Source organism: Melanerpes formicivorus, unplaced genomic scaffold (assembly GCF_026170545.1).
Source record: "Melanerpes formicivorus ecotype bairdi unplaced genomic scaffold, bMelFor1.0.p_v2 SCAF_39, whole genome shotgun sequence".
NCBI lineage: Eukaryota > Metazoa > Chordata > Aves > Piciformes > Picidae > Melanerpes > Melanerpes formicivorus.
In genome coordinates, this window is record NW_027142391.1 from 6,044,839 (window position 1) to 6,059,625 (window position 14,787).

Sequence of the window (14,787 nt, forward strand, 5' to 3'; positions counted from 1 at the left end):
CCAGCGATCCTTGGACTGGAAAAATCCTTCTTCCCCCCTAAGAAAAATCGGGGTAGGAGTAAAGTAGTGCAGAAGACCAAGTCACTCCCCTGCTTCTTGCTCGGTGTCCTCTGGGATTGTCACATGCAGGTAAAACGGTTTCCTTGCTTTTTAACTGGAAGGCAGGTTTTTTTTTTTTAATTAAAAGAGAGAGGGGGGAAAAAAAAAGTCAAAATTAAAAGCAACCATACATCCCTCTGCTTCAAAGGCCGACAGAAAAATCCAGTATCCAAATGGAAGGATTTTATACTTGGAAAAATAAAATCAAGCAGCCTATGTCTCCAAATTTCAGCCTGCAGTGCCTTCCAGGCAGCTCATTGCTATTCTTAGACTCAGGAAATTGCTTAAATAAGACAGAATTGCCAGGACCTTCTTTTTAAGAAAGGCTCTATTCAGGGCAAGATTGTTGGGTTTTTTTTGTTTTAATATCTATAAATATCTATAGACGTTCTGTCCTGAGCCGGCTGCAGAGGCTGAGCTGATAATCGCCTCTCTCTCCCCCTCTCCTGTTTTTTTTTCACTTGGAGTGCCTGTGATCACAGAGCAGGAATGATGCCGTGCACTATTTCAGCTCTGGCTCTTACTCATTTCTGCCTATTGCTCCCTCTGCCTATCACAGCCGCGGCGCTGGGGAGTTTTTATACCCCATTAAGCCTGATTGACAGTTAAAGTGTTGGGGAGATTTCAACTACTGTTTCTGTGAGTGGCTGGCGCTGCTCTCCCCTCCCCCAGGGCGCTCTGGGAGCCGCCGCAAACACACACAGCACACAGCACACAGCGACAGTCACACTCTCACACACACACCAGTGACACACACAGAGAGCACACAGCGACAGTCACACTCACACACACACACACCAGTGACACACACACACAGCGACAGTCACGCTGACACACAGAGAGCACACACTGACACACACCAGTGACACACAGAGCACACAGTGAGTCTCACGCACACACCAGTGACACGCACACAGAGCACACAGTGGCAGTCAGTCTCTCTCACACACAGGGCACACACTGGCACACACATCACACGTGTGCACCACACACTGACACCATCATACACTGACCCTCCCTCCCCCCAGACACACTCAGTGTCAATCACACACACACTCATACAGTCACACCCAATCACTCACACGCATTCACACACACAGACGTGCACACATGCTCTCACTCACACACATGCACACTCTCTCACGCACTCACACACACTCCTCTCACAGAATCACACAATCACTCACTCCCACACTCCCACTTGCAAGGCTGAGGCTGTGCTTTCCCTGTGCTGCAGGCTGGGGCTCGCTCTGGGCCTGCAGCTGGAGCTGAGGGCAATGGGAGCAGCCAGGCAGCCCCTGCTCCTGCCCAGCACACCCACAGCAGAGAGCAGGGGCTGTGGTCTGCCCTGAGCCCAGGAGGAAGCAGTTCCAGGAACAGTCAGGGTTAAGGCTGAGTTCAAGGAGCCAGCTCTGCCTCTTGGGGCTCTGGCAGAGAACTGCTTGCCCAAGATAAGCTGCTGTGGAAGGCAAAACTTCTGTCAGTCCTAGATTGCTGGGTTGGATCTAGCCTGGGCTGATAATCACCAAAATCCATTACCATTGGAACAATTTTTATAGACAATATGACAAGTCATGGATTTCCCAAGCTGGAAGACACATGCATTGCTGCAAACTGGTGATTTAATGGTGGGGCAATAAAGCAGGCAGGAGGACAGCTCTCACAACAAAGGCTTGGGTTTTCCCTCTCCTTTTCCAAGACATTTTTTCCCTGTTATGAGGGCAGAGTGGCAGCACAAGGTGGTCTTCATAGCATGTTAAACTATGGCACTTTAAACTATGTTGTAACAGGAGAAAGGGCAAAGTGTATTGCCAACTAGGTCCCCTTAGTCGTTGTTTGCACTGTTAGCCATTAGGTAGGTAAGTTCTCTTTGCAGTTCCACTGATGAAGCATTTCTGAGGAAGATCCAACTGCACCTTGGACTGAGAGCTGTTCATGCACAGTTAGCTGTGGCAGCAAGCAGAAATATACTAATATGCAAAGCCTCGAGGTTGTTAGAAGATACTCAGGGACATCAAACCTCACATTGCTGTCTTCTCAGCTGAGCTGGGAAGACCCTTGGCTTTACGCCTATAGGTATCATCAAGAAGTGCCAAAACGACTCCAAGCCCACGTTAACGCCGGAGGCCTGGAGCTGTATCCACTATCCTGGGAAGCCATCTAGTGGTGCAAACCAGAATGGCCGAGAAATCACAAACTCAACACCGCCGACTTCTTCACCCCTCGATTTACTAAAAGCACCGCTGCAATGGAAGTGTACGAGTCCAGGCATCTGTACGCAGGCAGCCAAGCTATCCTGCACACCCAGTGTTAGTGAGTTAGGAAGCTGGATCCCTTTGAAAACTAATTCCATGTTATGCTTTGGGAGCAAACAGGTATTTTTTACAACAGGTGTTGGTCCAAGCAGCCACATGGTTAACAGTGTTCAGGGGTCATTTGGTTGCAAAAAAGAAGAGCAAGTGAGTTTCTGCTGCCACCTACTTCTAAACCCTCTATCACAGAATTTTTTCAACACTAAATATGAACAATGTCTCAGTCCTTGAACTTCAGATCTGGTAAAAGTTTCACAAAACTTAGCAAGAAACCTGCAGAGTTCTTACCTTTAAATGCCAGGTTCCCTCACATGAAATAAGCCACATGACTCTCACTGCATCATCACAGAGGATCAGAAGAAAGCTTTTTCAAGAGAAGAAGTGAAGTGTTCTAACCAGAAACGGTAAGTCCAAACACAGTGTTGGAATCAGGTGGTATTCCCTTAGCATAGCTGCATCTGAAGGCACCAGGGCTCAGAGAATTTCCATTCCTGCCTGGCAGCATTTAGCACCTCTGTGTGTTTTTACAGTAATACCTTTAGAAATGGAGCTAGGGGAGCCACCTGGCAGTACAATTTCCCTCTCAGTCCAAAAAGTCTGTCGGGGAGACAGAAATTACACAGAGAGCTCAGTGTCTGGTTTGAACAAGAATGACTCAAGTGTCTGGACTGGGAACAAACATAACAACTTTCTGGTGTGGAAATAAGGAGCAGTGTTAAAAATCTATGAAGTTCATCAAAATAAATTTGATTTTTGTGTGTGTGTGTGTGTGTGTGTTTTGTTTGTTCCTGAGTTTAGTCTCTTTATGCCTAAATCATCACAGACACATCTAAAATAGAAAGGTCAGCGATATTACAGGTCCCTTCCAATATGCAGCATGCTGGGGTTCTGGCATTCTGTAACAAGTAGTACCTCATTCAGTCTTGGCCTCCACTTATCTCTTTAAATTCCTGGATTTGTATTTCTTACCAAAAGTGCAATATATCTTTATGTCTATTCTGAATGGATAGGTTTAAATGTAGACTGTCCCTGAATGACCCATTCCGGGGACCCCAGTCAAAAGATGTGTTTATGGTCTCTGAATATTCAACCACAATAGTGCCTAACTGTGGTAGTCCAGCTTAAAACTAAATCTGTTGCTCATATTTAGGTGCAGCCTCCCTGGGCAACCTATTCCAGAGTCTCACCACCCTCACACTGAAGGCTCAAGTTAAGTTTCTAAATGCTTAGATCTTGAAGTTGCACCTACATCTATTGGCAGAACACAAAATTTGTTTGCAGCCAACTTCCAGCAAACTTGCAACTCTGTTCATGCAAATGAAGTTGCTAAGTTGCAAGAACTTCTGAAAGGAAAAGGAGCTGGAGATTAGAACTGTTCTCAAGGCATATCTGAAGGCTGTTTTGGCAAACAATTCTGTATTTTCAACTTAAAAAAACCCACCACCACCCAAAGATATGCAGTATATTGGTAAGCAAATGTGAAAAACCTGGGAACTCAGAGCAGCACTGTTACACAATGGCAAGTCTGTGTTACTGGAGCCTGGAGTAAACCCACTTTTTTACTTCAGTGCAGGGTTCTTGACCATGGACAATCTATCACAAGCACAGATTAAAACTAAACCCCCTTTAGAAAAAGCAACCCTTTTGCCAAGCTGATCTGGTTATTGTTACACAAAGTACTGCTGTCAGATTTGGATAAATCAAGAGCTAAATTTTTGTGCTTCTTGATTTCATTCTTCCCTTGAGTTCCCATTTTCCATTTGAAAGGATTCCCAGGGGTTCTATGATTTCACACTGCCCTTCTATATACTATTAAGTCTAGTCTGATACTGTTGCCCTATAAGTGGAGTTTTGCCATGGACTAGGCTCAAAGGGACCAGGTTTCTGTTTAACTTCCAGCCTTGACAGAAAACAGTCTGTGTCCAGCCTTGTCTGAGAAGCTACACTTGGATGTCTTACTGTTTTCCCAGGACCTCACAATGAATCAGTATCATGAATAAAGACAGAACAAAGGTCCTACTAAGTCAAAATTCTAGATGGGACCCATCTCTAGATTCAGTATGTGCAAAAATAATTGTCTTTCTAAGCAGAAGTGCAGTGTTGTCAAAGTGCTACCTGGAATTCAGACAAAGGGATGCAACATTCAGCATGTGGCACTTCCCGCGAATGCTTTGTCATTTAGTGTTAGTCTGACACTTGTACCAGCTGCCCTTCCTTATCCTCACCTAGCTTTAATCACAAGCCAAATCTGTCTCAATCTGTTAGCCTGCTTCTTCATCTGGAAGAGAGAACAATGACACAATACCACATGTAAACGGGAATGGAGTGACTACCTTTTGTCACACTGGCTCATCTTACATTGTCTTTAGTACCTTTTCCTCACTTTTATGCCAGTCAATATTTACCATTCCTTCTGACTAATTACTTGGTCCTGACAGAATGTCATAGACACACCAGGAACTAGGGAGGCAGAAGCAGTAAGCCTGTAAGGCCCTCAAAATAAGAGAGGCTTATTGTTACAAGAGTCTAAACTGAAATCCTACTAAACCAATGTGACAGGGATTTCAACAGAAACAGAACAGTAGGCTAAAGCCTGTATTAAGTTTGCACTGGAAGCTTGTGAACTAGCTCAGGGAAAGCCCTCTAGATGTGTTCCCTGAATCCTCTCTACCAATGCCTTTTTGAAGAACTCAGTGCATGCAGCTAAAATTTCTTTGCAGAGTTATTGGTTCACTAGCACATAGAGGCAAAATTCCTCTAACTGTCATAAATTTCCTCAACTTATGTTCTAAGGAATCAAAAAAGAGGAGGAATGGTAGGAAGAGAATGTTGCTGTCAGAGGCAAGCTTTTCTAGCTGGAAGGCAAGGGTGGATCAGCTTTAAGTATATGAATTGATGTGGAGGAGATCACATAAACTGGTGATGGAAAGGCAAGACCTCTGGAGAGATTCAGCTGAGCTAAGAGGAGGTGCAGAGGGATGCTGGGTTCTTCATTCAAACAGAACCCACCACATTTTTGATGATGGTCAGTGTGAGGCTAAGGTTTGGATTGCTAATAATTGATCTTGGTATTTCTAGAACTTGACCCACTGTAGCAGAAGAGACACAAACTGATGCATTAGCTTCATGTAGAGATAATTCCTTGAGATGAAGCATTTCAGCTGGTGCTGGCAGGTGCTGAATCACTTGCCATTACCCTAGATATTGGTATCACTAATCTTTCAAGGGAAGAGCAGTTCTGGAGGAGGAAAAGGACAAGCAGGAGCAAGAAGATGAACAGGAGAACAGCAGGAGAAAAAGGAAGACAAACAGGAAAGAGGCTTCCAAAGGCCAGCTGATTCTTAACTCATTTATGGGGACTGCTGCCTTTTAAAAAGGTATTTTATCTTTCCTGGCAGGTACAATGGCACAGGGCAGTGAAGATCGGCTCATTTCTTTGGAGGAAGAAAGGTCTGTTATAACTATAGCATCCAGATGTTTCCTAGAAGCTAGCCTGTAAAATAGATGAGATGCTTTCTCATAACACTCATCCCTCTCCCCCAATTAAATTTGTCCAACATTATTTGATAAAAATAAAATCCCCTAAACCAACCAACCATAAAGGCCAAGAACCTCTCTTCCCAGGATTACCTCCCCTCCAGCCTCTCATTAGATGCTTGGGTTCTGGTCTGAAAGTCTTAACATCACATCTTAACTGTGTCTATTGGGAGCTCCCAAGTGGAGCACTTAAATCCACCACAAAGAGAATTAAAAATTAATAAAGAAGAAATCTCTTTGAACTTTGATTTGTCACACTCAAAAGTATATTTATCTGGGGACATTCAGAACTTAAAACCTATTAATTTGAGGATGGATTAGTAAAAATCATTAAACCTCAAGCAGGTTCTGCTCCTCAGAACACAAAAGTAGCTTTGCTTTAATTTATGTTGGAATTTCAAAATCATTCAGGATGATGTACAGGGCCCCAAAAGTCTGGATGAAGAGGTTGGGAGGGGCTCAGTTACGTGTCCTGCACCTCACAGTGATGAAAGAGATCAATTATTCCCCAGCTTAGTCAAATAATTTGAGTCAGTATTGGAAAGATGCCTAAGATGATCACAAGCTCCAGGCCTGCTGAGTTAAGCTCAGAGTTCCATGTTATAACTTATGTGCATTTCATGGTTTTCTTAACCTTAACATCTATTTCTTTCTTTGTTTATTTATTTCCTTTAACCCACATAATTCAATCAGTTGTTCTGGCTGACTTCCACTGAAGTTAATTCCGTGATGAATCCAGCCTGCCCACTCTTACCATCCGGTACTTTATCTCCTATGACTCACGTTGTTTACTCTCATTCCACACAGCTAAGTATTTGTTTACCCTATTGATAGTTGTTTATCCTATTGATATTTGTTTACCCTATTGATTAACTCTCATTAGGGTTTCTATCTCTGTCCTGTAATGCTTATCTTGCATAAAAGGGATTTTTGTAAGCAGATGTAATTCATAGTTCATCTGCTTCTTTAGAAGTATAAGAAGAGCTAGAAAGGACTCACCTTATTCTAGTCAAGATCCTGCTTTCCAAGGGAATGTCACTGCAGGTTTCTTAGCCAAAGGCAGAATCTTATGGTTCAAAACAAGAAGTATTTCTCTTCTGTGACCACAATTGCAGCTTTTATATGGGGTTTAAAAAGGGATATCTGGGAGATTAGTGGGGATAAAGAAATATTTCAGAGTGTTCAGGGGATAAGCATAGGTTTCACTGATTACATGAAGCTGAGCTGAGGTTTGTTCCCATTTTACTTTTCCCCAAAGAAGTTTTGCCCAGTCAAACAGTGGAGAGAAATCATGGTGTTGTACCTGCTCACTCACTCCTGTACTATCACCACATCTACTGGTACAAGTCATAAGGTCTAATCACAGCCTAGATTGCAACAAAGGATAATGTAGAGTTATCGTGGGGGGAAAACCAGCAAATTATGACATTGCACAGACATCAAAATCCTTTCTCTTGTATGAATCAGAATAGATGGTTAGGACCAAAGATGTCCAAGTTTCCCTCTGATATCACTGGCCAGAGACCCTTTCTGCACACTCAGGTAGGGAGCTTCCAGGTAAAGTGATAACTCTGAGAATCTTTAAAAGCAAAATTCCTTTAGATGTGCTTCAGAACGTATGTTCTAACTGCTTGGGACAGCTGTCTGCCTCAGCAACACAGCAGGGCAAAAAGAGATCAGCACTAAGCAAAAAGCCTTTGAACTGTACTTCAGACCTATTCCATGAGCAGAACCATTAGAGCTGCTGAACACAGAAGCTGGAGTTCAGCGCCACCAATCTTCCATGGGTTCTTAAGCAGAGGGAATATCTTTCATTCCACCAACTAGTACACTTGCTAAAAACCACACATGGCTTTTCAGGCCCACAAAGCAGAACAGAATTAAACCAGATTAAAGGTCATCTGCAATTTTGGAGTATCTAAAATAATGACATGGCCTGGATGTGAGTCTCCTATGTATTAACTTTGCTAGCGCTACGTAAAGCTGTAATCACCGGATGTTTGTCTGCTTCCAGCATCTGGCAGCCTCATCTGTAGGAGGAGGGTGGAGGAACTTTGATATGCAAATTACTTCTCTGTGGAGTCACTCTGGAGCATATAAATACTGACAAAATCATATCACAGTTCTCTAAGAAATTATCCCCACCAAAGGAAAATGGAATCCTTTTATGGCATGGCTTTAATAGCAGGAGCCCTGGTTACTTTTGTACTACTGGGTTTAATTGCAATTTATCATAATTCCTTCAAGGCAGAGATTCCTCCTGATGTTGACCAGCCTCCAAAGCTCCGCCTATATCATTGCATATATGTTCTGATGGAAATCCTGGTGAGTTTATCATGCTCTGTGATACTGTGAATGTCAGGAAAACTTTCAAAACCCTCTAGACATCTGCTGGTACTTTTGGTTCTCTAGGTTAATGTTCACCTCTAGGTTAATGTTCACCTCTAGGTTAATGTTCATCTCTAGGTTAATGCTCATACTTACAAAGTAGCCCTCACAGTGAGGACTTCTCAGGTGCATGATGCTTTGTGCATTGCACAGCTGGACTGAACATAACCTGCTCATTCTGATGAATGCTGCTCTTCTTGTGCCAGTGCTGTGCCTGTTTGTACTGCATGATGCAGTAAAGACCTCTTCTTTTTTTGCAGTACTGGACAATCTTTTCCTCTTTTCTTCCACCTGACTTGCTATCTTAGAAAAGCTGCACCAGCAGGTAACTGTTACCTTCTACAGCATGGGTGTCACGCATACAGCGCTCCTGCTGCACCTCGCCATGTACTCTGTCACAAAGAAGTCAATGACAATCCCACATGGAAGAGACAAAAGAAAGTCTCCAAGCCCACATCCTAGCTGTTGTTTTAATCTGTTCATACAGGTCTTCATTTAGACAAACTGTGCATATTGCACTGGGAGGGAAAGCTTTGATAATGATTATTTCAGCTGGCAAAACATAACACACCCAAGTGGCAGACAGAAAGACTGGCTAATGTAGCCTTAAAGACCACGAAGCTCAAATGGAGTGGCTTTTTGGATAGTTGGTGTGTCATTCCATAATTATTTTAAAAGTGAAAACCTGGTCCCCACACAAAAAGCCACTTTGAGCCAGAATTTAGGTGTTCCAGCAAATAGTTTGTCAAAGACTCTATTTCACAAGAAAAAGTATGCTGGCATACTGACCTGACTCCTTTTCCTCTTTCACATAATCACATTTTAGACACTGGTTTATGTTTCACTTATGAACACTGATCACATCTGCCTAGGAATAGTCAGACCCTCTATTTATTGACTGCACTGCTATTGGTTCTGAAGTATTTTGTAATTATTGATCAAGAAGTTTTTCAACAGAACACCTACCAAATTCCTCGTTCTTCTTCATGACTGCTTTCCCTCTGTGATGCCAGGAGCTTCTAAGATAAGGAAGGGAAAGGGGATATTTACACAGAATGCTGAGGTATAGCTTATCATGTATATTACTATCTGTTATCTGAAAGCTCAGTGAAAACTCAGGGCAGTTAGGAAGCAGAGGTGAGATTAACTAAACACAGTATGGCAATTCTGGCAACTGCAACCATCCCAAAGCATAACTCTTGACAATAAAACCTGACTTAAGTCATGAGAGTTTTGGAAACCTGCTGTGTGGGGAAAGTTATACTGATCCTGTGCTTTCTGCCATGGTTGCCTTGGCTCTTGTATTCATTTTCCCCTTTATCATGATACTTAAACGTGGGTATTTTCAACTATATAGCAAGAACCAGATCTATCCATTTGTCTGTAGGAACTGGGACTTAAACCCCCCAAGCACTGCTGGCAGTTGTGGCATAGAGTGTAATGAAAAAAACTCCAGATCATCTCTGAGTTCAGATCTTTGTTTCTAAATGACTTTCTCTCTCCTCCATGGCCCATGGCGGCTTCTTTTATTATTTCTCACCCAGCTTATTTATTGCAGCCTGGTCTGGCTTATTGGGAAGAGAGAATCTATGTTGTTTGAGAAAGGCCTTGGTGAGGAACTGGATGATGTGACACTCTTGAACTATTTAGTTTCATGTGTAGGTCATAGCTGGGATCATGCCCTAAGAAAGTTCTACCTCTGTCTTACTCTGACATTCTTTCACAGCAAAATTACTGTTTAAGGCCAATATTTGAGTTGTATCTGAGCCAGATAGAGCAGATCTAAATTAAAGCCCAGATGCAGAAGGCTGGAAAGGACAACACACAAAAGCATAGCTGGCCATTAGTTGCTAAGGCATTGAGAGCTGTGTACATGGAGCCTTCTGTTGCTCAGAGGAGAGCAACACAATTTGCAAATTGCTTGTGATGATTATCATCAGTCCAGAAGAATGAATAACAGCAGTCTGTAAGGGCAATTAACTCACCATTTAATAGGAAAGGAAATGCTGTCCCTAGCAGGAAATGCCTCTGTTACACCACGTGCTCAAAAGAAAGCAGGATTCCAGTGTGCACTTGGCTGTCTTCACTATCAGCAGCTGAATGGCCTTGGAGAAGATCACAGAATTGTCAGGGTTGGAAGTGATCCCAAAAATCATCTAGTTTCAAGCCCCTGCCATGGGCAGGGACACCCTCCACTGGATCAGGTTTTGACACATGTAACAAACCTCCCCTGTCTCCAGAAAATGTATTTTCCCTGATTAGATGGAGGAAGCTGACTGCAGAGCCATTTCATGGGTACCTGTGAGATCTGGATAAAGGCAAGAGTTTCACTGGTGGTGGAGGAGCTAAGATTCAGATCCATTTTAATCAGTACTCAGTTAGGCCAGCAGCCCTTCATTATTAATTACAGGCACTAATAATTTTCTTAAAGCTTGCTCTTACTTCCCCTGTGGAATGGAGGTGACCCAAGTCCAGTAAGTCACCAAATTTTTCACACAAACTGGTGTAAGTTTTCTGCTCCCAGTGTACTGAATGCTATCATGCTAGGGACATTTGTATCTCACTGAAATACTTTGATTGAGGCATCTGGAATATACAGCCTCCCTTTATAACCCGTGGAGATGTGAAGAGAGATCTCCAGAGCATGATTTAACACACCTGAAATTGGAACCATCCAAGAAATGCCTCTTTCTCTCCACTGATTAGAAAAGGAGCCTCAGGCCTCATGACTCCTCCCTTCCAACCCGAAGAAAGTGCCTGATGTTACTTGTGGCAAAGCCAGATCACAGACATTAGAAGGTATTTATATTTTATGTGTATGTTTATATATAATACACTCCATGGAACAAGTATTGCAACATTCCTCCAGAAGCAATGGGACCTCAGATCACAGAGATGTGCACTTTCATAACTGAAATCACAAAGTCACTGGAGCTATTTGTGCTAATCCTATGAGGCAGCAACCAACCAACACAGTTATCCTAAATATAGCATAGAAAAAGGTAGCTCATGGCATTTCCAGACTGGGAAGACCTGAATTCCCTATGCTGATGTCTCATTTTTTCCTCTTCTATCTATGTAGGCAAAGAACTTACAAAGTCTGGGCATCTTAGAGGATCACAGACTTCTGAGGTTGATTTTTGATGGGCTCCCAGCATTCAGGGATTCAAAGCTCTTCATAAAGGATCTGCATTTTGATGAGGTGCCAGTGAGGATTTACCTCCCAAGGGAACCATCTGCAAGCAAACGGAGAGGAGTCATCTTCTTCCATGGAGGATGTGGGATCTTTGGAAGCATCAGTAAGGAGCTGGAAAAGAAAATCTTGTTCTTTAGGACTGATAACTATGTATTATTGAAATCTCTCCTGAACTTAAAAAGTGACTGAAGCTTAGTTTGAGAGATAGAGATAGAGATATAGAGATAGAGATAGAGATAGAAAGCTCTTCATGGGGTTTTTTACTTTTTAAATTTCCTAATCCTGCCCTTGTTTAATAGCTAAATCATTTTGCTAGGACACAGCACTCTTTATGGAATATGTATTCCTTACAGTAAGTGGCTGTAGAGAGACTTTTCATAAGGGTGTCTAGCAACAGGACAAGGGGATTGGTTTGAAGCTGAAAGAGAGTAGGTTTAGAATGGATCTTAGGAAGTTCCTCAGCGTGAGGGTGAGACTCTGGAGTAGGTTGCCCCGGGAGGTTGGGGATGAAACTAAATGAAACCAAATCTAAATCTCCTCCCTGGGTGTGCTCAAGGCCAGGTTGGATGAGGCCTTGAGGAGCCAAGTCTGGTTGAGAGGCACCCTGCCCATAGTGGGGAGGTTGGAGTAGATGCTCTCTAAGGTGCCTTCCAACCCAAGTCTAAGACTCCTCATGTCCAACCTAAACCCCCACTGGCACATCCTGAGGCCATTCCCTCTTGTCACTTGCTACCTGGGTGAGGAGACCAACCCCCACCTCACCCCAACCTCCTTTCAGGTAGCTATTTCTAAGCTACAATGTTAATTATATTAATGATATTTATTCTTCAGGAAGCCATGAAAGGATCTGCAGGGCTATAGCCAGCAAATCTGATTCAGTGGTTGTGTCTGTTGGGTAAGTGAGCTGCATCCGGAACGAGACAGTTCTGCTGCTGTATCCCCTGCTTCCCTCACTCCCCTGAACGATGCCAACTCTCTGCTTGCATTTCTTTGAATATGAGAACAGAAACTGAGTTCTGATGTTGTTGATAAATGTAAGAAAATATGTGCCATGAAAGAATGAGAAGTACATGACAGAGGTTTAGAAAGTTACAAAAGTAATATGTATGCCAGCTATTTCCAGAAGAACAAAGAGATTTGGTCACTTTTACATGACTCTCTTCACAGAGAGCATTGCCTTGGTTCAATAAGAAGGGATCATAAGAGGTTTTCCCAGTTTCAGGTTTTAACATTTAGGGGCTTTGGGGATGATCTTGGTAACTCATGATGTATTTAAAGTGAGTCTGAAGTAAGATACTGAGATCATTTTATTCCCTGGTTATTAGGATGTTTACTTTACAAATGCATGGAATTAATTTCACAGCCTGGTGTTAAAACCAGGAAAGCAGAAGCAGTGTGTCTGAGCCAACAGCAAAGGGTTAAATACGCAGTCCTGGGCTTGGTGAGGTTTTCAAATGCCTGGGATGGATTTGAGATGCATTTAAGATGACAGACTCAAGCAATTTATACACCATGTGTCTCTAATAACAGCTGCCCTTGTACCTGGCAGGTATGTGTTATCTCCTGAGCACAAGTACCCAGCCCAGATCCTGGACTGTCTCACTGCCACCCTGCACTTCCTGAAGGCTGCAGAAAACTACGGGGTGGATCCCGAGCGGGTGATAGTCTGTGGGGATAGTGCAGGGGGCACCTTTGCTGCCAGTGTTTGCCAAAACCTAGTGAACAGAAGAGAGGTCCCAAAGATATGTGCCCAGGTACTGATCTATCCCTTTGTCCAAGCACTGAACTTTAATCTGCCATCTTACCAGCAAAATGCTTTCGTTCCCTTCTTGTCCCGAGAGCGCACAGTACATTTCATTCTGAAGTACCTGCAGAAGGATTACTCTCTGAAGGAAGCCATCCTGGCAGGTTCTCACACTCCTGAGAGTATCACTTTGAAATACAGGAAATGGATAAACCCAGATCTTATCCCAGAGACATTTAAACTGGGCTATAAACCACCGCTACCCTCTTCATTTTTACCTCAGGTCTATGAGGAAACAAAAGAACTGTGTAAGACAAGGCTCTCCCCACTGTTAGCAGAAGACGCTGTTGTTTGCTGCCTCCCTGACACTTGTATCATCACCTGTGAGCACGATGTGCTCAGAGATGATGGATTGTTGTACAAGAAACGCCTAGAGGACAACAAGGTAAAAGTGACCTGGCACCACATGAGAGAAGGCTTCCACTGCGTCCTGGCATTTTTTGGTTACGGTATTTTCTCTTTTCCATCGTCCAGTAAAATGGTGAACCACATAGTAACCTTTATAAAAGGCTATTAAAATGTTCCTTTTAATACACTGAACTGGTATGCAGAGAGAGTGTCTTTCAACTGACTATCCACCAGCTGTTTGTACCCAGAAGCCAGGCAAGAAATAATAAGTGAAGATTAGCACGGTCTGCTGAAGTCTCATTTTCAGTTGCTACTGCTTGGGAACACGATGGTTTTCTGGTTTTGGGGTTTTTTTACCCATTAACTGGTGTGCCTGTTTCTTTGTTCTCTTTTTATGGCAAAGAATAAAAACTCACCCTAGCAAAAATCATTTTGAAGCCTGCCATAAATGAGTACTCAGCAATGTGCACATGCCCATGCCTGTCCACGTAACATACACAAAATCAGCATGACAGCACAGATTAGAAGTCCCTCCAATGCCTCTGGAGAATGAAGATGCTCTTTCAGTTCTTCTGAGATAAGTAGTAATCATCATCAGATTATGTGGGTTGGCATCCAGTAGCTTTGGACTTGGTTGTAAAATCTGAAGAAGGGAATTGAGCACTTGTAGAGCTGACTGTAAAGGTAAATGGCTGACACAGAAGGGAGGTACAGAAATGTGAACTGTAGGATATGGCTACCTCCAAGTATCCAAGACTGGCAGTCAAAGATGCAGTGAGGGAGAACCACACAAGCATAACTAATGTTCTCTAAACTGTATTCTCTAAAGTTCCTTTTCAAGAAGCTGTTGGTTGTATTCGGGGAAGACAGACAGTGGGGGTTTGCCTTCTTGTAATCACATCAATAATCAACTTGTTTCCTTGGAACTTAGGAAGAAGCTCTGTGTAAATTTCATGGAAGCTGCCAAGACAATTTCCATAAATATCCAAACCATGAAGGAAATCCAAATGATCTCACTTCAGTTGTTACATTGCTTATTAGGACAGATCCACCTTTGCTAAAGAAAGATGTCAGGGTAATTGCACTGTCTGTCAAAATAGCCA

General features: G+C 43.0%; 1 protein-coding gene and 1 long non-coding RNA gene across 3 annotated transcripts; one reads left to right on the forward strand and one right to left on the reverse strand.

The window, feature by feature from the left end:
* The first annotated feature begins 55 nt into the window (after window positions 1-55).
* On the forward strand, window positions 56-14,393 carry LOC137451184 (arylacetamide deacetylase-like 4). Of its 2 annotated transcripts, none has more exons than XM_068158479.1 (4): window positions 56-129; window positions 11,419-11,635; window positions 12,364-12,427; window positions 13,082-14,393. In XM_068158479.1, exons 1-4 carry the CDS (start codon window positions 124-126, stop codon window positions 13,851-13,853), a joined length of 1,059 nt encoding a protein of 352 aa, XP_068014580.1. In that variant the 5' UTR covers window positions 56-123; the 3' UTR covers window positions 13,854-14,393. The 2 variants fall into 2 exon arrangements, with proteins under 2 accessions (XP_068014580.1, XP_068014579.1); XM_068158478.1 differs by lacking the exon at window positions 56-129 and adding an exon at window positions 7,947-8,273.
* On the reverse strand, window positions 9,300-11,555 carry LOC137451186 (uncharacterized). The gene is made up of 3 exons (XR_010989742.1): window positions 11,432-11,555; window positions 10,322-10,441; window positions 9,300-9,355 (listed from the first exon to the last, which is right to left on the reverse strand). It is a non-coding gene; the product is annotated as an uncharacterized lncRNA (long non-coding RNA).
* Window positions 14,394-14,787: the final 394 nt, after the last annotated feature.

Coding starts and splice junctions, on each gene's coding strand:
- LOC137451184 (XM_068158478.1), top strand. CDS start 8,103: ATGGAATCCTTTTATGGCATGGCTTTAATAGCAGGAGCCCTGGTTACT. Junction 11,636..12,363: donor TGGGATCTTTGGAAGCATCA/GTAAGGAGCTGG, acceptor TTTATTCTTCAG/GAAGCCATGAAAGGATCTGC. Junction 12,428..13,081: donor TCAGTGGTTGTGTCTGTTGG/GTAAGTGAGCTG, acceptor TGTACCTGGCAG/GTATGTGTTATCTCCTGAGC.